Raw genomic sequence first — 24,789 nt, 5'->3', positions numbered from 1 at the left:
GGTAACGGTAAAGCAGTAAGTTAGGTGACAGTTTAATTAAACTCACAGAGTTCATCATGGCCAGCTGGGACGGGTAGGCTTTACAGGGGAACTGGATCTTCACCCCTCCGATGGTGTAGTCCACCCGGGAGGAGGCCATGGTTCCCGGATACACGGAGTCACCTCAGGGCCTGGTTCTGCTCCACCACCGCTTCACACAAACACAGGACTTCAACGAGACAAACAAGGAGGAAATACGTAAAGCAAACACAACATTAGCCACATTAAAGTTAGCGAACAGTTAAACGGCCGTTATTTTTGACCTGCCGGTGACGTCAGGTGTCCCGGTCTTGTTTTCACACCGGTCGGACTGGACAAAAAGTTATTACACGTGTTGCTTCTTACATTATTCAAAAATAACTCCTCTGTTTTGGTGTTTTGGTTCACTTTCCCCCTGCCTCCATGTTTTTTTTCCTTCCCGCTCTCAAAAATCACATCCCGGCAATGAACAGGAAGAGACAGGGGCTTCCTGTCACCGCGCTATCAAAATAAAAGCCTAACTGTACAATGTCGTGGACTGTGAAACACGTCATTGTGTTTTCTCTGCAATAAAATCATTCGTGTGACCACAATCTTCAATAAGCAGTATTTATATGGTGTAGTAGTTGTTGGAAATTACCATTTTTACGCTCTTACCAGAGACGTTCTAATATTGAGAAAGAAGGGCTTTGCTTTTACTTTGACAAAAACATACCGGAAGTGACGGTGGTAAACATCCGCATGGTCCCGTCCTGGATTTAAAGGGATACTCCGGTGTTTCAGGTTAGTAAATCCAATTTATCCCCTGTAGCATTTGTCCCCCAAAACAAATTAAACTGCGGAGGAGAAAAGTGTTTGCTTTTCAAATCTTTAACTCACCTGCTTTTATTTTGAAAGCGCAACACAGCGCCATGTGATTGGCCCTCCCCGCCCCCCTCCCTCACCTGCTCTGAGTGTTTGAGAGATGGGAGTCAGAAGGACCAAGGGGGGGAGTTTTTTTTCCCCCTTTATTGAAATATCTTCAAATTACAAACACACATTTTGTGAGATTGAAAATGTTGGACCTTACAAAAGGAAAATAATTTGACAATTTGACAAAGATGTTTCTTATGTCTTCTTAGTTTGGATTTCATGGACCAAAGAGCAACAGGTGAGTCACAGTACAAAATTTTTTCATGAATGTATTTTTTTTTTAACTACATGGTTCAGTAGTAGAAATAAGCAGCAGTAAAAACACCAGTCTCTACTGGTCTCTACCATAGACTGTAAAAAGAACAGGTCTCTACTCAGATTACAGATTAACCCCCCATCCCCTCCACTTCCTGTTTAAAGTTTACTTTCACTTTGACCCAGCGGTTGTGTCACAGTTTATTTCCTCGTGTGAAGGTAAGGTGAACAGTCTGAATGTTTTCCTCGTTAACACCTGTCGTTACCTGAGTTCTCTGCCCTTCAACTTGTCGTTGTGTTGTTGTTGTGTTATTATAATAATAATAATAATGTTACTGTAGCTGAGTCAGAGCTGTAACTGAAAAGTGTGGACCGACAGAACCGTGTCCACCATGTTGTGTGGATGTTGTCGGTAGAAGCGCTGGAATAAGAGCAGAAGCTGTTACCTATCAAGGCAAGGCAATTTTATTTGTAGCCTATAGCCCGTTTTTACAAACAGTTTGTCTCAAAGGGCTTTACATGGCATCACAACAACATCCTCTGCCCTTAGACCCTTACATCCACTGAGGAAAACTCCATGGAAAACCCTTTTAACAGGGAAAAATTGGAGAAACCTCAGGGTGAGCAACAGAGGAACTGCAGTGAAGTTAGTTTGAAGTTGGATATTTGACAGACATTCGCTCACTCACTCGCTTCTCAATATATTAAAAATCCATATAAAATATAAGATGTGTTCAAATGCAATAAAAACAGGTGTGTCTCATAGAGGAGGCTTAGCCCTACCAAACCTGCATATCTCTGACCACCTGGCTATCACCATGGACATAGACATCCCCATCCCCACCACAAAACAAAACCGGACCATAACCTTCAGAAATCTTAAATCCATCTCTCCCTCTGCTCTCTCAACCTCACTCACCCATTGTCTGTCTGCCTCACCCCGCCCACCATCTGATGACCCCACTGACCTGGTTAACTACTACAACTGCACACTCTCCTCCTGCTTGGATCAGCCTGCCCCCGCCAAAACAAAAACAGTTTCTTTCACTCACTCTGCCCCCTGGTTCACCCCCACACTCCGCCAAATGAAGACCCGGAAAAGACAACTTGAAAGACTCTGCAATAAAACTGGATTATCTGTTCACCTTCTCGCCTACACCGACCACCTACAACAGTACAAAGAAGCACTCAACGCTGCCCGGACCACCCACTACTCCCACCTCATCCACTCTGGCTCCAACAACCCCAAGGCTCTGTTTTCCACCATCAACTCCCTTCTCAAACCTCACGACAACACCTCCTCATCATTCACTACTGAAAAGTGCCAATCATTCCTATCATTCTTCCAAACAAAAATCAACACCATTTACAGTAACCTCAACACCTCCAGGATCCCTCCCATCTCCCCGCCCGCCTCCTTCCCTGCCTCCCCACCCACCACTATCCAGTACCTGACCCACTTCTCTCCAGTATCACCAGCACAACTCACAACCATCATGACCGGAATAAAAACCTCCACTTGCAACCTGGACCCCATACCCTCCAAACTCATCAAGGACTGCCTCCCTGTCATCTCCCCACTCATCATTGACTTCATTAACGCCTCCCTCAGTTCTGGTTCTGTCCCCCAAACCCTCAAACTGGCTGCCATCACTCCCATCATCAAAAAACCCGGTCTGGACCCCGACAACCCAAATAACTTCCGCCCCATCTCCAATCTCCCCTTCCTGTCAAAAATCCTGGAACGTGCTGTCGCCTCACAACTCACAACCCACCTCACCTACAATAACCTGTTTGAATCATTCCAATCTGGTTTCCGTACAAAGCACAGCACCGAGACAGCCCTCCTGAAAGTCACCAACGACCTCCTCCTCTCCTCAGACTCCGGACACCTCACCATCCTCATCCTCCTCGACCTCACAGCAGCCTTCGACACCATCAACCACTCCATCCTGCTCTCCCGTCTGGAATCCTCTCTCCACATCACTGGCACAGCACTCTCCTGGTTTCACTCCTACCTCACCAACCGACAACAGTTCATCAGCATCAACAACTGCACCCCCACCACCGCTCCTCTGTCACAAGGTGTCCCCCAGGGGTCGGTGCTTGGTCCCCTCCTCTTCATCCTCTACATCCTCCCCCTTGGCCAGATCATCCGTCAACATGGACTCCATTTTCACTGTTACGCCGACGATATCCAACTGTACATCTCCACCAAAGCCATCACCAACAACACCCACTCCACCCTCAGCAACTGTCTCACAGAAATTAAATCTTGGATGCAAACAAACTATCTTCAACTGAACAGTGACAAATCGGACATAATCATCATTGACCCCACATCCCGCACTAAAGCCAGCCACAACTTCTCCCTCACCTTTGATAACTGCACTTTGTCTCCCTCATCCCACACTAGTCCAGTCATTTTATGAGAAAAGGTTAAACAAATTGCAACAGAAGCAAACTCAACTGATTTTGTATCCGCAGCATGTCCTGAGTGAGGGAAAAAAAGCCCCGAAGAATCCCATTAGGGGAAAGTTTCAAAAAACACCCAAACATATCCCATTTATACGCATATAAAAAAAAATTTTCACGTGAATAGGGTAAAATTTTTAACCTTTAGATATCTCCATGAAAATTACTGAGTTGATTATTTACATTAAGACAAACAAAAAATGTATTACAAGTTTTTTGAAATTCTTTGTTAACATGAGCAAATTTGCATAAATCTGCATACATTTGCATAAATTCCACCGTTTTGATGGCACATGTAGGCTATATATGAAGTTGCTGTGGTGGTACCGGCATGAAAATTGGAATGAGTTGACTCCATCAGTCAACCAACAAGTTGACCATTTTAAATTTCAAGATGACTGCAATTTTTCAAGACAGCCACATCCTTAGTAGAGCAGGTATGACATGCTCCATCTCTATTAATGCTCAGGGGCCTAAATTGGTTCCATTCCTTAAGTTTTTTTTAACTGTAATATCACCCATTACAGTTAAAGGTGTACAGAAATGGCCGTTTGTCCTGTGTGTCGCGCCGAGTTGTCACGAGCTGCAACACGAGTTTACCCGAGTAAGGAAAACAAATTTGATTGGTCGTTATCGAGCGGGCGGGATATTCAAAGCTTGGGGCGAGCCCAAGGGGGTAGTTGTCGGTCTGAGAAGTGAAGCTCACTTCCGCGTTCAAAAAACTGCAATCCCCCCGGCTGTCGCTGGGGGCTGGCTCCAGAAGGGAGCAACTCCAATCGAGCCCCATGTTAAAATAGCCGATTTTACAGCTTAAAAAAACATATTTACAGCCTGGTACATTTCATTTTTTTGGTCTCAACCGATAGTTTCTACCCCCGCACACACTCTGAGGGGGGTGAATTTTTTTTAAACTCTACTGTTTTACTATTATTAGGTTTAAAGTTCTGGTCAATTAGGGCACAGAACCGTTGAGTGACAGGTCCGGCGACCGCTGCTACGAGGCCAGTGGGCGGGCTCTCGGCCGGCCAACGGCCGCACCGCTCCAAATATGGCAAGTAGAATCCAACATGGCGCGGCTCAAACCCCCGTAGTAGCGGCACAAAACAGACTCCCCCAAACCAATGGGTGACGTCACGGACGCTACGTCCATTCTTTTTACAGTCTATGGGCGAGCCGAGCTCCTTGTGTGTGTGCGTGTCTCAGACGTTTGAATGACGGATTACGGATCCAATAGCAGTGGCTGGTGAATCGTGTACAGGCTGACGTATAATCCGTGCGCCTGCATTATCCAATGCGAAAAAAAAAAAACACACTTTCATCCCGGATTTACTCAAAAATAGAATTTTGCACAAAGTTTGACCTACATCCTCAAATTCAATTTTCTTTTCTGTACACCTTTAAAAATGTCTTGTTCAATCTTGTTAACATATTATATGTTAACAAGATTGAACAAGACATTTTCACCTGCTCTACCCAATGTTTAGATCAGGTGTTGTATGTCTGCAAATTAGCCATACGTAACTGGATTATGCACTGTTGGCTCATGTCATACCTGCTCTACTAAGGATGTGGCTGTCTTGAAAAATTGCAGTCATCTTGAAATTTAAAGTGGTCAACTTGTCGGTTGACCGATGGAGTCAACTCATTCCAATTTTCATGCCGGTACAACCACAGCAACTTCACATGTGCCGTCAAAACGGTTCAATTTATGCAAATTTATGCACATTTTTGCAAATTTGCTCATGTTAACAAAGAATTTCAAAAAAACTTGTAATACATTTTTTGTTTGTCTTAATGTAAGTAATCAACTCAGTAATTTTCATGGAGATATCTAAAGGTTAAAAATTTTACCCTATACACGTGAAATTTTTTTTTTATATGCGTATAAATCGGATATGTTTGGGTGTTTTTCGAAACTTTCCCCTAATGGGATTCTTCGGGGCTTTTTTTCCCTCAGTCAGGACATGTTGAGGATACAAAATCAGTTGAGTTTGCTTCTGTTGCAATTTGTTTAACGTTGACCCCTTTTTTGGCCTAAAATTACTGGACTACACCCGCAACCTAGGAATCATCTTCGACAGTAAGCTAAGGTTTGACCTCCACATCAATCACATCACCAGGACCGCCTTCTTCCACCTCAAGAACATCGCCCGTCTCCGCCCCTCACTCACCTTCTCTGCTGCAGAAACCCTCATCCATGCATTCATCACATCCAGACTGGACTATTGCAACAGCATCCTCTATGGTTCACCATCCAAACTCCTCAATAAACTACAATACATCCAGAACTCAGCCGCACGCCTGCTCACCCACACCCGCTCCAGAGATCACATCACCCCCGTCCTCCGTGACCTGCACTGGCTGCCCATCACTCACCGCATACAGTTCAAAATCATCCTCCTCACACACAAAGCACTTAATAACCTGTCCCCCCCCTACCTCACAGACCTGCTCCATCACCACACCCCCTCCCGCGACCTCCGCTCATCCGAAGGAAACATCCTGTCACTACCCACACGGACCAAGCACCGAACCTGGGGGGACAGAGCCATCTCCATCACTGCCCCCTCCCTCTGGAACTCACTCCCCAAACCCATCCGCACCTGCACTCACCTCCCAACTTTCAAGACAATGTTAAAAACACACCTTTTTAAATCAGCTTTTAATACATAATTCCTGTGTGTGTTTTATATTGTTCTCTATGTTTTATACTGTCTCTGCTGCTTTTAATTGAATGTCTTGTGTTCTTAACTGCATTTATTGTATGTAAAGTGTCTTTGAGCTTTTGGAAAAGCGCTTATAAATAAAATTTATTATTATTATTATTATTATTACCATCCTGTGTTGATTTTGAGCCAACAGGTCACATGACCTGAGAGTTATTGAGCTATAATGCTCATATTTACAGTATAAAATAAATCAAAAATCCATATAAAATATTACATTTGTTTAAATGCAATAAAAACAGGTGTGTCTCATAGAGGAGGCTTAGCTCTACCATCCTGTGTTGATTTTGAGCCAACAGGTCACATGACCTAGGAGTTATTGAGCTATAATGCTCATATTTACAGTATAAAATACATTAAAGATTCATATAAAATATTAAATGTGTTTAAATACAATAAAAACAGGTGTGTCTCATAGAGGAGGCTTAGCTCTACCATCCTGTGTTGATTTTGAGCCAACAGGTCACATGACCTGGGAGTTATTGAGCTATAATGCTCATATTTACTGTATAAAATATATTAAAAATTCATATAAAATAGTAAATGTGTTTAAATGCAATAAAAACAGGTGTGTCTCATAGAGGAGGCTTAGCTCTACCATCCTGTGTTGATTTTGAGTCAACAGGTCACATGACCTGGGAGTTATTGAGCTATAATGCTCATATTTACTGTATAAAATAAATCAAAAATCCATAGAAAATATTACATTTGTTTAAATGCAATAAAAAACAGGTGTGTGTCATAGAGGAGGCTTAGCTCTACCATCCTGTGTTGATTTTGAGCCAACAGGTCACATGACCTGAGAGTTATTGAGCTATAATGCTCATATTTACTGTATACAATACATAAAGAATTCATATAAAATATTACATTCGTTTAAATGCAATAAAAACAGGTGTGTCTCATAGAGGAGGCTTAGCTCTACCATCCTGTGTTGATTTTGAGTCAACAGGTCACATGACCTGGGAGTTATTGAGCTATAATGCTCATATTTACTGTATAAAATAAATCAAAAATCCATAGAAAATATTACATTTGTTTAAATGCAATAAAAACAGGTGTGTGTCATAGAGGAGGCTTAGCTCTACCATCCTGTGTTGATTTTGAGCCAACAGGTCACATGACCTGGGAGTTATTGAGCTCTAATGCTCATATTTACTGTATAAAATATATTAAAAATTCATATAAAATAGTAAATGTGTTTAAATACAATAAAAACAGGTGTGTCTCATAGAGGAGGCTTAGCTCTACCATCCTGTGTTGATTTTGAGCCAACAGGTCACATGACCTAGGAGTTATTGAGCTATAATGCTCATATTTACAGTATAAAATAAATCAAAAATCCATATAAAATACTACATTCGTTAAAATGCAATAAAAACAGGTGTGTCTCATAGAGGAGGCTTAGCTCTACCATCCTGTGTTGATTTTGAGTCAACAGGTCACATGACCTGGGAGTTATTGAGCTCTAATGCTCATATTTACAGTATGAAATATATTTAAAAAATTCATATAAAATAGTAAATGTGTTTAAATGCAATAAAAACAGGTGTGTGTCATAGAGGAGGCTTAGCCCTACCATCCTGTGTTGATTTTGAGCCAACAGGTCACATGACCTGAGAGTTATTGAGCTATAATGCTCATATTAACTGTATAAAATACATAAAGAATTCATATAAAATATTATATTCGTTTAAATGCAATAAAAACAGGTGTGTGTCATAGAGGAGGCTTAGCTCTACCATCCTGTGTTGATTTTGAGCCAACAGGTCACATGACCTGGGAGTTATTGAGCTCTAATGCTCATATTTACTGTATAAAATATATTAAAAATTCATATAAAATAGTAAATGTGTTTAAATACAATAAAAACAGGTGTGTGTCATAGAGGAGGCTTAGCCCTACCATCCATCAGTTAAATCATCATTTAACTGATGATTTGCTCACCATTATAAACTGCTCTTTACAGACGGGTGTCTTTCCAACCTCACTAAAAACTGCAATAGTCAAACCTCTCCTGAAGAGAAATAACCTTGATCCTACAGTTCTCAGCAACTACAGACCCATTTCAAATCTGCCATTTTTAAGAAAGATTTTAGAAAAGCTTGTTTTTAATCAGTTGAATGATTTCTTAAACTCTCACAATGTTTTAGAGAAATATCAATCTGGTTTCCGAGCCAAACACAGTACAGAGACGGCATTAACTAAAGTTATCAATGACCTGAGGTGCAACATGGACACAAAGAAACTATCTGTCCTGGTCCTGCTGGACCTGAGTGCAGCATTCGACACAGTCGACCATGAAATTCTCCTCAACAGACTCCACACCCTCATTGGCCTCTCTGGTACTGTTTTTAATTGGTTCAAAGACTATCTTACTGGCAGAAAATGTTTTATCAATATTGACGAATGCTCTTCTGAGAACTACGATTTTAACTGTGGTGTCCCCCAAGGCTCTATTTTAGCTCCAACTCTTTTTAACTTGTACATGCTGCCACTGGGGAATGTCATCAGGAGACATGGCATTAACTTCCACAGTTATGCTGACGATACACAACTTTACATAGCCGTGTCTCCTGATGACACTGGGCCAGTAGATGCCCTTTTAAAATGTATTTTAGATATCAAATTATGGATGGCAGCTAACTTTTTGCAGCTCAACCAGGACAAAACAGAAGTACTTGTAATCGGTCCTGAAGCACACAGAGAGAAACTAAATTTTAAACTCCAAGCCCTGTCTTTTAACACATCTGAGCACGTTAAAAACCTTGGTGTGATTTTAGATTCAAAACTGAGTTTTAACCTTCATGTTAAAAACATAACAAAGACTGGTTTTTATCATCTTAAGAATATTGCCAGAGTGCGGCCAATTTTATCACAAGCCAACACTGAGACATTAATGCATGCTTTTATCACTTGTAGAATTGACTACTGCAACGCTCTTCTCTCTGGTCTCTCTAAGAAAACCATCGCTCCACTCCAGCTACTGCAGAACTCAGCTGCACGAGTCTTAACGAGGACCAGACAGAGAGCACACATTACGTACACCGATTTTAAGGTCTCTGCACTGGCTACCTGTCTGCTTCAGGATTGATTTTAAGATCCTTTTAATGGTTTTTAAAGCTCTTAATGGTCTCGGTCCCAGTTACCTATCTGAGTTGCTTTTAACATATGAACCCTCTAGAACTCTCAGGTCTTCAGGCAGCGGCCTTTTAATTATTCCAAAAGTTGCAAACAAAACATATGGTGAGGCCTCATTTTATCTGCCTGAGGACTTGAGGAGGGCAGAGAATCTGGACATTTTTAAAAGCAAACTGAAGACCTACCTTTTTAGCCTTGCTTTCAACTGATTCGTACTATTTCTATTATTTTGAAACATGCATTTAATTTATCTTATTTTCTTATTTATTTGTTTACTATTATTATCTTTTTTATTCTATCTTAATTCACCCATTTTTTTCTCTATTTTATCCCACTACACCTGCTTATTCTTACCTAGTGTCCTTCTGGTCTTCTCTTTTTATCTATTTTACCTCATTTGATCTAGTATCTCTCTTATCCTCTCATTCTATCTATCTTATTTCATTTTACCTAGTGTCTTTCTCCTCTTCTCAATTTTACTTATTTTACTTCATTTTATCTAGTGTTTTGCCCACTGCAAATGAGTGAGTATTAGATAGCGTTTCCCCGACAAAATCCAATGTTCTAAAATGATTGTGTGAATGTGTATGTGTTTGCGAATCTATGTATGTCTCCCTAACATGTGTTCCCTATGTCTCCCAATATGTGTTCCCTTTATTGCTTGTTTTTAACATGTAAAGCACTTTGAGCTGCCATGGGCATGAAAAGTGCTATACAAATAAAGCCTGATTGATTGATTGATTGATCCTGTGTTGATTTTGAGCCAACAGGTCACATGACCTGAGAGTTATTGAGCTATAATGCTCATATTTACTGTATAAAATAAATCAAAAATCCATATAAAAAATTACATTTGTTTAAATGCAATAAAAACAGGTGTGTCTCATAGAGGAGGCTTAGCCCTACCATCCTGTGTTGATTTTGAGCGAACAGGTCACATGACCTGGGAGTTATTGAGCTATAATGCTCATATTTACGGTATAAAATAAATCAAAAATCCATTTAAAATATTACCTTCGTTTAAATGCAATAAAAACAGGTGTGTCTCATAGAGGAGGCTTAGCTCTACCATCCTGTGTTGATTTTGAGCCAACAGGTCACATGACCTGGGAGTTATTGAGCTATAATGCTCATATTTACTGTATAAAATATATAAAATATTCATATAAAATAGTAAATGTGTTTAAATGCAATAAAAACAGGTATGTGTCATAGAGGAGGCTTAGCTCTACCATCCTGTGTTGATTTTGAGCCAACAGGTCACATGACCTAGGAGTTATTGAGCTCTAATGCTCATATTTACAGTATAAAATACATTAAAAATTAATATAAAATATTAAATGTGTTTAAATACAATAAAAACAAGTGTGTCTCATAGAGGAGGCTTAGCTCTACCATCCTGTGTTGATTTTGAGCCAACAGGTCACATGACCTAGGAGTTATTGAGCTATAATGCTCATATTTACGGTATAAAATAAATCAAAAATCCATTTAAAATATTACCTTCGTTTAAATGCAATAAAAACAGGTGTGTCTCATAGAGGAGGCTTAGCTCTACCATCCTGGGCCCTAGTTTCGTCGACCAGGTGAAGTCTGTGATCAGCGCAGCTTCGCCACGCCAACGGGGCGTGGCCCAGGTCCATTTCGCAAGATTGGTGGGCCGCGCAGTCAGACTTAGACCGGCGCAGCCCCTCCCCTCGTCCCTCCCACCGGCGCAAACGGTGAAGAGGGAGGAGACAGGGCGGGAGGAGGAGAGAAAGGCGTGGAGTGGGTTTGACACAGCCGAGTCAGATCTTCACCAATCAAAGGAGCTCCTCTCCTCACCTTTAACTGCGCGGCGGGTGATGCGCGCTGCAAGTTTGTCATTTTATACTTGGACATGGACGGAGGAAACAGCGACGCCAGAGGCCGAACCTCTCCCCGGAGGAAACAGCTGTTTCCCCGGAGGTCCGAGCTCAGAGTGACCAATAATGAGTTTACTAATATACTTAACCAGGATTGATCTGATACACTGAGAACCCCTACGCAATCTAAGAAACAACAACTAATAAACTAATAAAGAAACTCACATTTATTCAAACCCTGTGTATAAGATCAGAGGTGTAGGCTACACTAATCACAACATAAACACACACCATGTGGATGAAATCAGCAAGGACGCGCTCTCTCTCTCTCTCTCTCTCTCTCTCTCTCCCTCTCTCTCTCTCTCTGTCCTCCTCTCTCTCTCTCTCTCTCTGTCCGTCTCTTTTTTTCTCTTTTTTTCTCTGTGATAGAGATGCTGAATATACTGTAGTAGGCTATATACTGACTATCTGATACCGAGGCAGTGGTGGTGGACTAAGAGAGATGATGATTTGTGTTTTGTTTTTCATTACGGCTGCGTGATGCGGTCGCACGTGCTTATGAATTAATAAGTAAATAAATAAATACAGCGATCATCACAAGGGCAGAGTGGTATCTCAACACGGCAGCGACATGCAGTCATCCACCCTCAGTCCTGCTTTTGGGACATCCACAGCTGCTTTTCAGTGCCAGTTCGTCCCTGCTGTGTTAATTCAGGTGGAGTTTCCTTTACGCACCGACAGCCTTTGATCTCTGCTTTGATCTGACGTCAGATGTGACGGGACAATCTATATAGATATAAATTCACGTGTTGATTCCGTTAGTTGCATTAAATAGTGGTTATTGTGGATATTTATTGCATTGAAATGTGTCTGGAACTGTGGAGATCTGCCTGTGAGGTCTTGGTGACGTGTGTGCACTGCAGGTCAGTCAGCCAAACTTCCACTGCACCTGCTGCGCTTCGCCCTGCGCTGAGACTAGACCTGGTTGGAGGTGGCGAGCTTTCAGCGCAACTTCGGCGGGACATTTTCGGACGAAACTTCCACAGCACCAAGCAGAATCTGTGACGCCTCCCCCTGCTGCGCGGCCACGCCTATCTCAGCGCAGCGCGATCTGCCAATCTTCCAATCTGACTTTGCGCTAGGCTGCGCTGGTCGAAACTTGCATTAGACTGGCTGCGCTACCTTGCGCCACCTGCGCTGCGCCAGCAAACTAGGGCCCCCTGTGTTGATTTTGAGCCAACAGGTCACATGACCTGGGAGTTATTGAGGTCTAACACCCATATTTACTGTATAAAATATATAAAAAATTAATGTGACCTGTTGGCTCAAAATCAACACAGAATGGCACCTGTTTTTATTGCATTTAAACACAGTTACTATTTTATATGAATTTTTAATATATTTTATACAGTAAATATGAGCATTATAGCTCAATAACTCCCAGGTTATGTGACCTGTTGGCTCAAAATCAACACAGGATGGTAGAGCTAAGCCTCCTCTATGAGACACACCTGTTTTTATTGTATTTAAACACATTTAATATTTTATATGAATTTTTAATGTAGGTTTATACTGTAAATATGAGCATTATAGATCAATAACTCCTAGGTCATGTGACCTGTTGGCTCAAAATCAACACAGGATGGTAGGGCTAAGCCTCCTCTATGACACACATCTGTTTTTTATTGCATTTAAACAAATGTAATATTTTATATGGATTTTTGATTTATTGTATACAGTAAATATGAGCATTAGAGCTCAATAACTCCCAGGTCATGTGACCTGTTGGCTCAAAATCAACACAGGATGGTAGAGCTAAGCCTCCTCTATGAGACACACCTGTTTTTATTGCATTTAAACACATTTACTATTTTATATGAATTTTTAATGTATTTTATACTGTAAATATGAGCATTATAGCTCAATAACTCCCAGGTCATGTGACCTGTTGGCTCAAAATCAACACAGGATGGTAGAGCTAAGCCTCCTCTATGAGACACACCTGTTTTTATTGCATTTAAACACATTTACTATTTTATATGAATTTTTAATATATTTTATACAGTAAATATGAGCATTAGAGCTCAATAACTCCCAGGTCATGTGACCTGTTGACTCAAAATCAACACAGGATGGTAGAGCTAAGCCTCCTCTATGAGACACACTTGTTTTTATTGTATTTAAACAAATGTAATATTTTATATGGATTTTTGATTTATTTTATACTGTAAATATGAGCATTATAGCTCAATAACTCTCAGGTCATGTGACCTGTTGGCTCAAAATCAACACAGGATGGTAGGGCTAAGCCTCCTCTATGAGACACACCTGTTTTTATTGCATTTGAACACATCTTATATTTTATATGGATTTTTAATATATTTTATACAGTAAATATGAGCATTAAAGCTCAATAACTCCCAGGTCATGTGACCCGTTGGCTCAAAATCAACACAGGATGGTAGAGCTAAGCCTCCTCTATGAGACACACCTGTTTTTATTGTATTTAAACACATTTAATATTTTATATGGATTTTTGATTTATTGTATACAGTAAATATGAGCATTATAGCTCAATAACTCTCAGGTCATGTGACCTGTTGACTCAAAATCAACACAGGATGGTAGAGCTAAGCCTCCTCTATGAGACACACCTGTTTTTATTGCATTTAAAAACATTTACTATTTTATATGAATTTTTAATATATTTTATACAGTAAATATGAGCATTAGAGCTCAATAACTCCCAGGTCATGTGACCTGTTGACTCAAAATCAACACAGGATGGTAGAGCTAAGCCTCCTCTATGAGACACACCTGTTTTTATTGCATTTAAAAACATTTACTATTTTATATGAATTTTTAATATATTTTATACAGTAAATATGAGCATTAGAGCTCAATAACTCCCAGGTCATGTGACCTGTTGGCTCAAAATCAACACAGGATGGTAGAGCTAAGCCTCCTCTATGAGACACACCTGTTTTTATTGCATTTAAACAAATGTAATATTTTATATGGATTTTTGATTTATTTTATACTGTAAATATGAGCATTATAGCTCAATAACTCTCAGGTCATGTGACCTGTTGGCTCAAAATCAACACAGGATGGTAGGGCTAAGCCTCCTCTATGAGACTCACCTGTTTTTATTGCATTTGAACACATCTTATATTTTATATGGATTTTTAATATATTGAGAAGCGAGTGAGTGAGCGAATGTCTGTCAAATATCCAACTTCAAACTAACTTCACTGCAGTACAGAGGAGGGATCCCTCACCCAGGACTGACAGACGTGCAATAGATGCTGTTACAGACAAGAAAACCGTTTACATCAGAGATTGTGAGAAACATGGAAATGTTACAGTAACAAGAGCTGATGGAGGAAGCTTCCGGTGGAAGGAAAGGCAGGGAGAGCTGGCCAGCTTACAGTAATGGGGGGACTGGATGACAGACTGGTTCATGGGAAGGGAGGGCAGGGCGGTCTAACAGCAGGGGGGGGGGGGGGGGGGGGGGGGGGTGCAGAGAGATGGAGCTCCGGTGGATCTGCGGAAGAGTGCGAGACACCAGCGCCAAACTACAAAGTACAACAGACAATGATAATGACAGCTCAAAATTGTACTGCGAGGAGAGGAGAGGAGAGGAGAGGAGAGGAGAGGAGAGGAGAGGAGAGGAGAGGAGAGGAGAGGAGAGTAAGGAGAGGAGAGTAAGGAGAGGAGAGGAGAGGAGAGAGGGGAGAAGAGGTAACCAGGGTAACCAGATGTGTCCCCCAGCAGTCTAAGCCTATAGCAGCGTAGCTATAAAACGCTTCAGAGCTACCTGAACCAGCCCTAACTAAAAGCCCTGTCATAAAGGAAGGTCTTAAGCCTAGACTTAAAGGACAATTCTGGGCAAATTCAACTCGGGTGTATTTTCCTAACATTTTAGGTCTAAAAGAAGGAATCTGAAGATTTTCAGTTTAATTGTTCCTGTTTTGACTTTGAATTAGATCGAGTTTCACAAACATGTTGGCTTGCTTGAAGTTAATAAACTTCTCGGCACATGTTTGAGTAGTTGAGTGGCTAAGCAGCGGAACTTGCATCCGCTCCCATTCATTGCTGCCGTGGCGATGCGGGGACAGACACAAGTAGCCTACCACAAAACAGGAGCAATGAAACTGAAAATCTTCAGATTCCTTCTTTTAGACCTAAAATGTTAGGAAAATACACCGAGTTGAATTTGCCCGGAATTGGAATGGTCCTTTAAATGTAGTTAGAGTGTCTGCCTCTTTGACCCATGGAGAGAGCTGGTTCCACAGTAAAGGAGCCCGGTAACTGAAGGCTCTACCTCCCAGTCTGTTTTTAGAGAGTCACTAACAGACCTGCATTCTGGGAGCGGAGTGCTCTGGTAGGACAGTAAGGAATGATTAGTTTTTTCAGATAGGAAGGAGCTTTATCATTAAGAGCCTTATAAATCAGCAGAAGGATATGAAGTCTATTCTATATCCTACAGGAAGCCAGTGGAGAGAGGCTAAAGTGGGCGAGATGTGCTCTCTCTTTCTAACTCCTGTCAAAACCCTTGCTGCGGCGTTCTGGACCAGCTGGAGACTCTTTAGAGAGTTTTTGGGACAGCCTGACAGGAGAGAGTTCCAGTAGTCCAGCCTAGAAGTGATAAATGCATGCACCAGTTTCTCAGCATCACTCTGGGAGAGGATAGCCTATTCCTAATCTGATACTGCGCAGATGGAAGAAGGCAGTCCTAGTCACGTGTTTTATGTGGGAGCTGAAGGAAAGGTCCTGGTCAAAAATGACTTAAAGGTTCCTCGCCGTTGTACTTGAGGTCTGGGTGATGCCATCGAGAGTAACGAGTAACGTATTAAACATACTCTTGTTTCAAAATTGCATTTTTATAAGTGATTTTCAAGATTTCATTATTTTTCTTCAAAGTATTAGTGATCACTGATCAGTAACTTGTTGGGTAGAGGGCAGAGGAGCTGGGATGAAGAGCAATTAAAGTTGGGCCTGTTGGTCCTATGAGAGGGAAGACATTATAGGAGACCCTGTGTTGTAACAACAGGAAAAGGAGTGGAACTCCTTGTCTAAACGTTTATACCAAGGGTCGCCCTCCTCTTCCTGTTTTTCAGGATTCATGTTTGACTCAACATTTGTCTTGCAGTTTATTTTCTCGTATGAAGGTAAGGTGAACAGTTTAAATGTTTTCCTTGTTGACTGTTATTATCCAAGTTCTCTGCCCTTCAACTTCTTGTGTTGTTGTTGTTGTGTTATTGTAATGTTACTGTAGCTGAGTCAGAGCTGTAACTGTAAAGTCTGGACCGCCTTGTTGTGTGGATGTTGTCAGTTGAAGCACTGGAAATAGAGCAGAAGCTGTTAATGCCTATCACACTGCAAAAACTCAAAAATATTTGTCTTATTTCTTGTCAAAATGTCTCATAACTAATCTCTTTCCACTTAAAATAAGACTCACCACCATCATTTTCACTTGTTTAAAACAAATTTTCACTTGAAATAAGTAGAAAAATCTGCCAGTGAAAGCAAGTTGTTTGTGCTTGTAATAAGAAAGAAAAACTTGCTCCACTATCAGAATTTTCTACTTATTTCATGTGAATATCTGCTTGAAAGAAGTAAAAAAAAGTGTCTAAAAACAAGCTACTTTTTATGTGATGAGTCTGATTTTAAGTAGAATGAGATTTGTTTTGACTAGAAATAAGACAAATATTCTTGGTAAGATGTAGAGTTTTTGCAGTGCACTGATCAATACTGATTATTACTTATTCAATTTAATTTATTTTATTGACATTGGGCAATAAAGCTCAACAATATGTAGGCGCATCTCTCCCTAATAATTTAAAAAGATAAAAGTAATATACAAAGAGCGATTTAAGACATATAGAAAAGTAGGTAAAGAACTAATGTATAATAAATATGTAAAAGGTAATGTCAAATATTCTACAGATGTTACTATTGTAAATCACATTCACATTGTGCAGGGTTTCCCTGTGGAGCATTTAACGTCACTTGGAATAAAACTGTCCCTCTGTCTTGTGGTTTGCGCCCGGAGCGCTTTTTCAATGTTTACCAGACGGAAGCAGTTCAAAATTAGCCTGATGCATCAGCCGCTTATTTCATTACATTTCATATAGGGTCAAACAAGGCTGCCCTATCTCTCCATTCCTCTTTATAATTGCCACAGAAATGCTCTCTATTTTTATAAAAAATTCAGATATTGCTCCCTTAAATGTTGTGGGGCTACCTGTTGTCATTAGCCAGCTGGCTGACGACACGACCATCTTTATGAAACACCTAACTGAAACCCCCAAGATAATACAAGCAATTAATATGTTTTCCAATGCCTCTGGGCTTAAACTTAATTTGAACAAATGTGAGTTGATGCCAATTCATCAAAGTGATTTAACAGAAGCATACAACATTCCTATAAGATCAGTTGTCAAATATTTAGGAATACATATCTAAAAACCCAACCGAAAGAGAAAATTTGAATGTGTGGAGAACAATAACTGAATGTCAAACTAGACTTAATTCCTGGTTGTTGAGAGACATCAGTTTACTGGGGCGAGTCTTTCTTACTAAGTTGGAAAGTATATCGAGATGTATCTATCCAGCGTACTCGTTGGCCATTCCTAACAGAGCCATAAAGAAGGTCAACCAAATTAATTTTGATTATATTTGGAGAAAAAAAATGCACTATATTAAGAGAACAGAAATGACCAAAGAATACAAAGAAGGGGGCCTACAGGCTATCGATTTTGATTTCATCAATGGAACACTGAAAATTAACTGGTTAAAATCTTTCCTTAACAATAAGAGCTTCTGGTATCATATCCCCAGAGAAATTTTCAAGAAGTTTGGTGGTATTGATTTTCTGTTAAAATGTGATTTCCATATTCAGAAACTTCCTGTCAAATTATCCCTGTTACACCAGCAAGTCCTTTTATATTGGAAACTTTTGTATAATCATAATTTTACCCCGCACAACACACCAATATGGAACAATAGATACATTACAGTTAAAAACAAATCGTTGTATAAAAAGGACTGGATGGATAAAGGTATTTGGTCCTTAATTCATTTGACTGACGAAGAGGGGCGTGTGATAACATATGAACATTTTTGTTTTAAATATGATCTAGCAGTTGATCGTAACTCCTTTGCTTCCATAATGAGAGCCATCCCTGAGCCTACTTTTAAATTAATTCATGGGATTGTTTCGAACTCAACTCACATCTCTCCTAATCTTCCACATCTCCTAGTAGGAAACTGTGATTTTGAAAGTATTAAAATTCTTAATAAAACAATTAGAAAGATGCTTGATGACATCACACACCCTTTACTATCTTTTCGAAATTCCATTAAACAAGTCTTCCCCAAAGATATAATTTACTCTTTACGCACTAAATACTTGAAATTTCCTATAAATCCAAAAGCAAAAGAAATCCATTTTAAAAATTTAAATGGTGTGTATCCATCTGGTGAACTTCTTCGACAGAGATTTGGTTTTGAAACAAACAACTGTGAATTTTGTGAAGATACTGAAACCTCTGATCATTTATTTTTTCAATGTATGTTTTCTGAAGCACTCAGGACCGATATACATGACTGGCTGTACACAAAGATCCAACTTGAACCCTTTTCTCAAAAAGACATTACCTATGGAGTTGTTATGGACAACAATGAATGGGACTTTCTGGTAAACAATATACTCATCCTCGGAAAATTTTACATACACAAGTGTAAATACATGAAAGTGAAACCTAGGTTCTATGTGTTTCATAACGAATTTCTATCTTTCACCAAAGCCCTTAACATAATGAAAAGTAAACATGCAATGAAACTTTTCAGTTTAATTGAAAAATATGCTCTGCAACAAAAGCCCTAACTAAAGTTGTTTATTTTTTTATTCTTTTATATTTCATTTATTTATTTCTCAAGTTAAGTCTGTATTCTGCATTCCTCAATGCACCTGCTCCTGTGGAATGTTAATTTTGATATATGCCATGTTGTTTGTACATGATTTTGTCAAATAAAAGTGAGGAGAAAAAAAAAAAAAAACTTCTCTTCTTCCTGTTTTTCCCATGGGGTTTTCCCTGGAGTTCTTCTCCTGTGGGTGTTGTCCCTGCTGCAGTGGATCAGTGTCGCCCCCTGCTGACGGTCCTGACGACATCACCACAACACACACAGGGGAAACACACATGTTCTTCTGACAAGCGGCGGACTGAAGATCGATATTATCAAATTATCATGAATATTTTAACTCTTTATGGTTCAGTAGTAGTAGTAGTTACAGCAGTAAAAACACCAGTCTCTCTACTCAGATTAAAGAAGTGACACCCCCTGCCCCACTTCCTCAACTTCCTGTTCCCTTCCTCTTTCACCCAGCGGTTGTCGCAGTGTATTTCGTCGTGTGAAGGTAAGGTGAACAGTCTGAATGTTTTCCTCGTTAACACCTGTCGTTACCTGAGTTCTCTGCCCCTCAACTTGTGGTTGTGTTGTTGTTGTGTTATTATAATGTTACTGTAGCTGAGTCAGAGCTGTAACTGTAAAGTCTGGACCGACAGAACCGTGTCCACCATGTTGTGTGGATGTTGTGGGTAGAAGCGCTGGAATAAGAGGACGCTGTACTGCCTATCACTGATCAATTGTATGTTGCTTTTGGAAAACCTCTTGTTATCACAATTTTCCTAAGGCTTTATTGATTGTTGATTTGACAGTGTTTCGTCAATGTTCAGCATCATATTCTTCTAAGTAACTATGAGTAGCCTACATTTACTGCAGTACAGTTGTGAGATATCTTCTGGTATTTTGCTTTATTGTTGTGCTACTTTCTGCTTGTAATGAAGCTCATGTAGGCTACCTGACAGGTGAAGCTACTGGTCACTTTCCAGCTGCAGCAAACTCCCACCAACACTCTGGGTTATTGATTATTGGAATTTTAATAATCTGTTGGAGTTGCATTTGTTCGATCAACATTTTTCAAGCAGAAATGTTCAGTTTTCAGTCTTAAAAACTGAGGATTTCCTTGTTTTCCCTGTTTGATTTTCGATTTGATTTGATTTGATCTTTATTTGTCTCAAACAAGCACAGCAAAGACAAACAGTAGGCTAGGCCTATATGTAAAAAAGAAAAAAAAAGAAAAAAAGAAACAAAAACAATAATGATACTGTGCAAGTTTGAGAAGGGGCTGAAGGAAGCAAAGCTTATCAAGTTCAGCCCCCCCTTACATTGTGATTCATGTCATACATCTGTAATTCCATACAATTTAGAAGATTAAAGCAGAAGTAAGCGATCCGGTCGTTTTGGCTAATGCTGTGTTCCAGGCAGGCTTTTGAAACCGTAAATTACAGCTTCAAGTCATGACTTACGACTTTGTAGCGTTCCAGGCAACCCACTCGTGTTTTTCCGACCTGTTTTACCTGTGAAAGTCACTATAACGGCCACTCGTAACTTCCGACCCGTGAACTCGTACCAGATCGAACTGGTACGACTTCACAGGTCGGAGTTACGAGTTGCCTTGAACGCACCATAACAGTCCTCGTCCCTACGTCGCCACATTCACGGCGTCCCTTGGCTGCACACACAGCCCTGCATGCCGTTCTCTCTCCTCATTGGATAAAAACTGTAGGATACGATAAATGTTTTCTCCTCGGCTCAGAGCAGAGCAGAGTGACTGATAGACCCGTGTTTCGGTCCAAACACTCTATGTAAGTGATTGCTGTCGGAAGATATAACTATTTAAGACTTATATTAACACAAATATATCACTTACTTCTGCTTTAATATCAAAATAAATAAATAAAATAAAATTACAGTTACTATTTAGTCGGTAGAGAAAGCCTGCACGCCTTCCGACTGCAATCAACCTGCTGGACCAATTTCCCAACTTCCTGAAACAGAGTCATGACTACTGAACTGGTAGGCTAAGGCCAATATTGTTGGGGGTAACATGGCTTGCAGAAAAAAATCATGTGAGTGCAAGTGCAAAATAGAAGTAGGCGAAGCCTACAGGCTACACATCTATATATGTGACAAAACCAAGAAATGACTACTGTGACTGCTACTGTGCATTTTTCAGAACAGCAGCAATATTTACAACAGCAAAGTCACAATTACCGGTAACTCAACATCTGGAAACAAATTCAAATAGTCAGTGAAATCAAGCTGAGTGAGTGATTCCTCCTGTTGCTGTTGTTCACTACATTCAGGTGATGTTAGAAAGGAGAGGGGGCGGGGCTTAACTCTTAACAAGCAGTTAGCTAAACAAACACAAATGGGCACTTTTCTGAAATATGACTCATATAAGCTGGTTGAATAAGTGGAAGGCGACTTGTCAGAACTGACAAGGGAGTGGTGTTTGTGGTGTTGGTGGCAATAACTCACAATAACTCACAAGGTTCTTATCTATGTGCAACACACGGAGTTATCGATGAGGCAGCAGCTAGTATCTCTCTCTCTCTCTGGACGTGCATGTGAGGGAGCGCGCACCACGGGGCAGCCCCGCCCCTCAGTGAGAGACAGAGCGGAGCAGCAGCGGACAACACACACAGGAAATGCGTATGGTAGATAACCGTGGCATTTTTACAGCGCCGTTGTTTACATCCCCATGCACAACAGGAATGTATTTATTGGGGGAAAAAAAAACAAACATAAAAAGGGCACTTTTTAATACGAGGCAAAAAGGGCAGGGGCTCAAGCACTCATTGGGCCCTATGTGTGCACGTGCCTGTGTAGCAGCCACGCCCTATGACCTAGTACACACCTGCAGAGCACAAGATAAGATCACCATGGGGTTTCGATGCTGGAAAACAAATTTGAAGACGATCGAGTGAAATCCCTAGGATAGGACGAGTTGGTTCCAATTTAAAGCAACATTGCGGAGTTTCAGCTCAGTGCTTCCACCATCTGGTGGGAAAAACAAAACTTAACGAAAACGAAGCTTATCAGCCAGCGCATCCAGCGTTTATTCTCATTGATAAACGACAGTATTTCCCACATGTTTGCAAGGAGACTGTGTGGCGGGTGGTCGGGGGAGGGGGTGAGGGGGGCGGCGGCGGCTGCGACGACGACGACGACGACCGGAGGGGAACCGTAAGTTTCGCTTTTACCCACTACGTCTCTCTCCGACGCAGAGGGGAGGGGGGAGGAGGGGGGGCGGTTTTAGTTTAGTTTTTTTAGTTTATAAGTTTATTTGAAAACAGGGACAGTGCACATTAATAACATTACTGTAAATGCGCCAGAATTAGCCAAGAGGCTATTTTTCATCTGTAGTCCCCAGATGGATGTTAAAAAGTCACCCTAAAAACAGAATATGTGATTCGTACCCATGCAGGGAAGTTACATAGTGCAGTTTCAGCCGACGCGACCCGGCTCAGGCTGCGGTGGCAGGACCATTCATCCTATTAACCATTTTTCTACCATTGCAGTGAGTCTGGAAACATTATTTTAAGGCCGAAAAACCGCAATGTTACTTTAAGTAGTGGAAATGACGAAAACGACCCATAAGTGAAATTCAAATCAAAATGGCCGACTTCCTGTTGGGATTTCACCATGACTGTAAGAGAGTTTTTTGTGTGTCTTGGTATGATAAATATGTGTACCAAATTTCGTGTGTCTACGACAAAGTAAGACGAATGGCGAGGCCATTGACAAAATTTGTAGGGGGCGCTATTCGGCCATTTTGCGCCGCCCATGTGCGGCACCACCAAAATATCGAATTTCGGAGAAGGCCGCTCCCACATGCAAAAATTTGGGAATTTTCGAGTATGGGAAAGTGGCGAATTTGGGGCATGAAGTTGCGTAAGATTAATAATAATAATAAACAGCGCAATTTCAATAGGGCTTTCGCCTTGCAACTTGCAGTCGCTGGCTCGGGCCCTAATAAGTGTAAAATTAGCTGTCCAATTCTTTATAGGTGACCAAGAGTGTTTGTTTGTACTTACTTTTAAATTGTTTTAAGTTATTCTACATTTTTACACCACAAAAAGAGATGCTCAAACTTTTCAGGGTAGAATGGATGGTAGATTTGACTATAAACTGAATATTTTTGTCTCTTTGACTGTTGCTGTGACAGAACGAGACATTTGAAGACGTGGCCTCAGACCGAGAGGGACTTGAACGCATCATTTGTCTGTATTTTGTGACATTTGATGGAGCAGACGATGAATGGATGGACAGAGACAATAAGTGTCAGTGGCAGCTGGAGAGTGTTTTTCTCTCTTTGAATTTCCAGTGTGAGTGAAATGACTGAATGTTGTGATAGTGGAGCTGTGAGGTGAAATAAGTCGAGGCCCAGTTGTTGTGTGTGTAATAATCAGCTGTAGCTTGTTTGATCCAGTGGTTTTCTACAGGGACGCTGTCCACACAGAGACTGTGTCACATCATCTCAGTGGATCTCAGTCCTTGTGTGTGTCAGTGGATGGAAACAGTGGTCCATGGATCATGTTGCTGGGCTGCTCTTCACTTCACTGCAGCTTCATGACGCCATCTAGTGGACTGATAGTAGAAGTACAGCAGCTGATGGCAGCTTCCTCTTCCTCACTGCTGTGTGACTGCATTCAACTGACACTGATATGAAGCAGAGAAGAAGAGCCAATCAGTGGAGGAGCAGCTGGAGACATGATGGACATGTGAGCTGATGTGCAGATGAATGATGTGTGTTTCCTCTGCAGGTGAAGCTACAAAGTGTGTGTGAGCTGATGTGGATGTGACCTCAGCAGCATGGATCAGTGTGAGGACAGAGAGGAGGGAGCCCCTCCCTCTAAAACCAAAAGCCAGACCACAGGTCAAAGGTCAGAGTTTAAAACAGTCAGAAAAACTTTTCTCTCTAAAAGTTTATTAAAAGATTGAAGATATTTTTCATCAGTTTTTCTCCAACATGCACATTTATCAGTTGTGTTGTTGTTTCAGGATCCTGCAGCAGAGAGCAGACTCTCCTGAACCCAGCTGTCTGTCTTTAAAGAGCGACCACTCAAAGGGCTTAGGCGCTGACTTTAAAGGAGGACGTGGATCAGCTGATCAGATGTAAGACAAAACTAAATTTCAAAGCAGTTGAACATTATTCCTGTGGAGTCAAATTTCAATGATTCACCAGTCTGAGTTTTAACTCAGACACACATGAAGAATAATAATAATAATAATAATACATTTTATTTGTTGATGTCTTTCTAACACCCACGGTCACCTTACATGTAAGAAACAGAAAACAAAAAACAAAATAGATATGAAATACAATAGCACATAATCTAAATACATATACAGAGAAAATACAATGTGGCTAGATAAATAGATAACGTGGATGAAACGGTTGGAGGACAGAGTATTATAGGGAGTAGGACAACTTAAAAAGATGTGTTTTGAGGTGGGATTTGAAGGTGTCGATGGAGTCCAGAGTGTGTATGTGTAGTGGG

At 40.7% G+C, this 24,789-nt stretch overlaps 2 protein-coding genes across 10 annotated transcripts in view; one reads left to right on the top strand and one right to left on the bottom strand.

Moving 5' to 3' along the window:
• brip1 (BRCA1 interacting helicase 1) overlaps positions 1 to 457 on the bottom strand; it is a 55,423-nt gene extending 54,966 nt beyond the window's left edge. For both annotated transcript variants that reach the window (XM_083984978.1, XM_083984979.1), the window contains exons 1-2: positions 385 to 457; positions 47 to 208 (exon numbers count right to left, since the gene is read on the bottom strand). In XM_083984978.1, coding sequence (XP_083841104.1) covers positions 47 to 139 — 93 coding nt within the window. In that variant the 5' untranslated portion in view covers positions 140 to 208; positions 385 to 457. The remainder of the gene's footprint in view (positions 1 to 46; positions 209 to 384) is intronic.
• Positions 458 to 1,344: 887 nt separating this feature from the next.
• LOC310995827 (protein NLRC3-like) overlaps positions 1,345 to 24,789 on the top strand; it is a 39,131-nt gene continuing 15,686 nt past the window's right edge. For 4 of the 8 annotated variants that reach the window (XM_083984985.1, XM_083984983.1, XM_083984984.1 and 1 more), the window contains exons 1-3: positions 19,580 to 19,796; positions 24,052 to 24,171; positions 24,290 to 24,403. In XM_083984985.1, coding sequence (XP_083841111.1) covers positions 24,101 to 24,171; positions 24,290 to 24,403 — 185 coding nt within the window. In that variant the 5' untranslated portion in view covers positions 19,580 to 19,796; positions 24,052 to 24,100. Of the gene's footprint in view, positions 1,405 to 16,493; positions 16,546 to 19,579; positions 19,797 to 24,051; positions 24,172 to 24,289; positions 24,404 to 24,789 lie in introns of those variants that run through there. The other 4 variants (XM_083984981.1, XM_083984982.1, XM_083984987.1 and 1 more) reach the window with 4 other exon arrangements.

Source organism: Trachurus trachurus, assembly GCF_905171665.1.
Source record: "Trachurus trachurus genome assembly, chromosome: 13".
Lineage (NCBI taxonomy): Eukaryota > Metazoa > Chordata > Actinopteri > Carangiformes > Carangidae > Trachurus > Trachurus trachurus.
The sequence above is the reverse complement of the archived record's forward strand: the minus strand, read 5'-3'. Positions and strand labels throughout refer to the sequence as shown.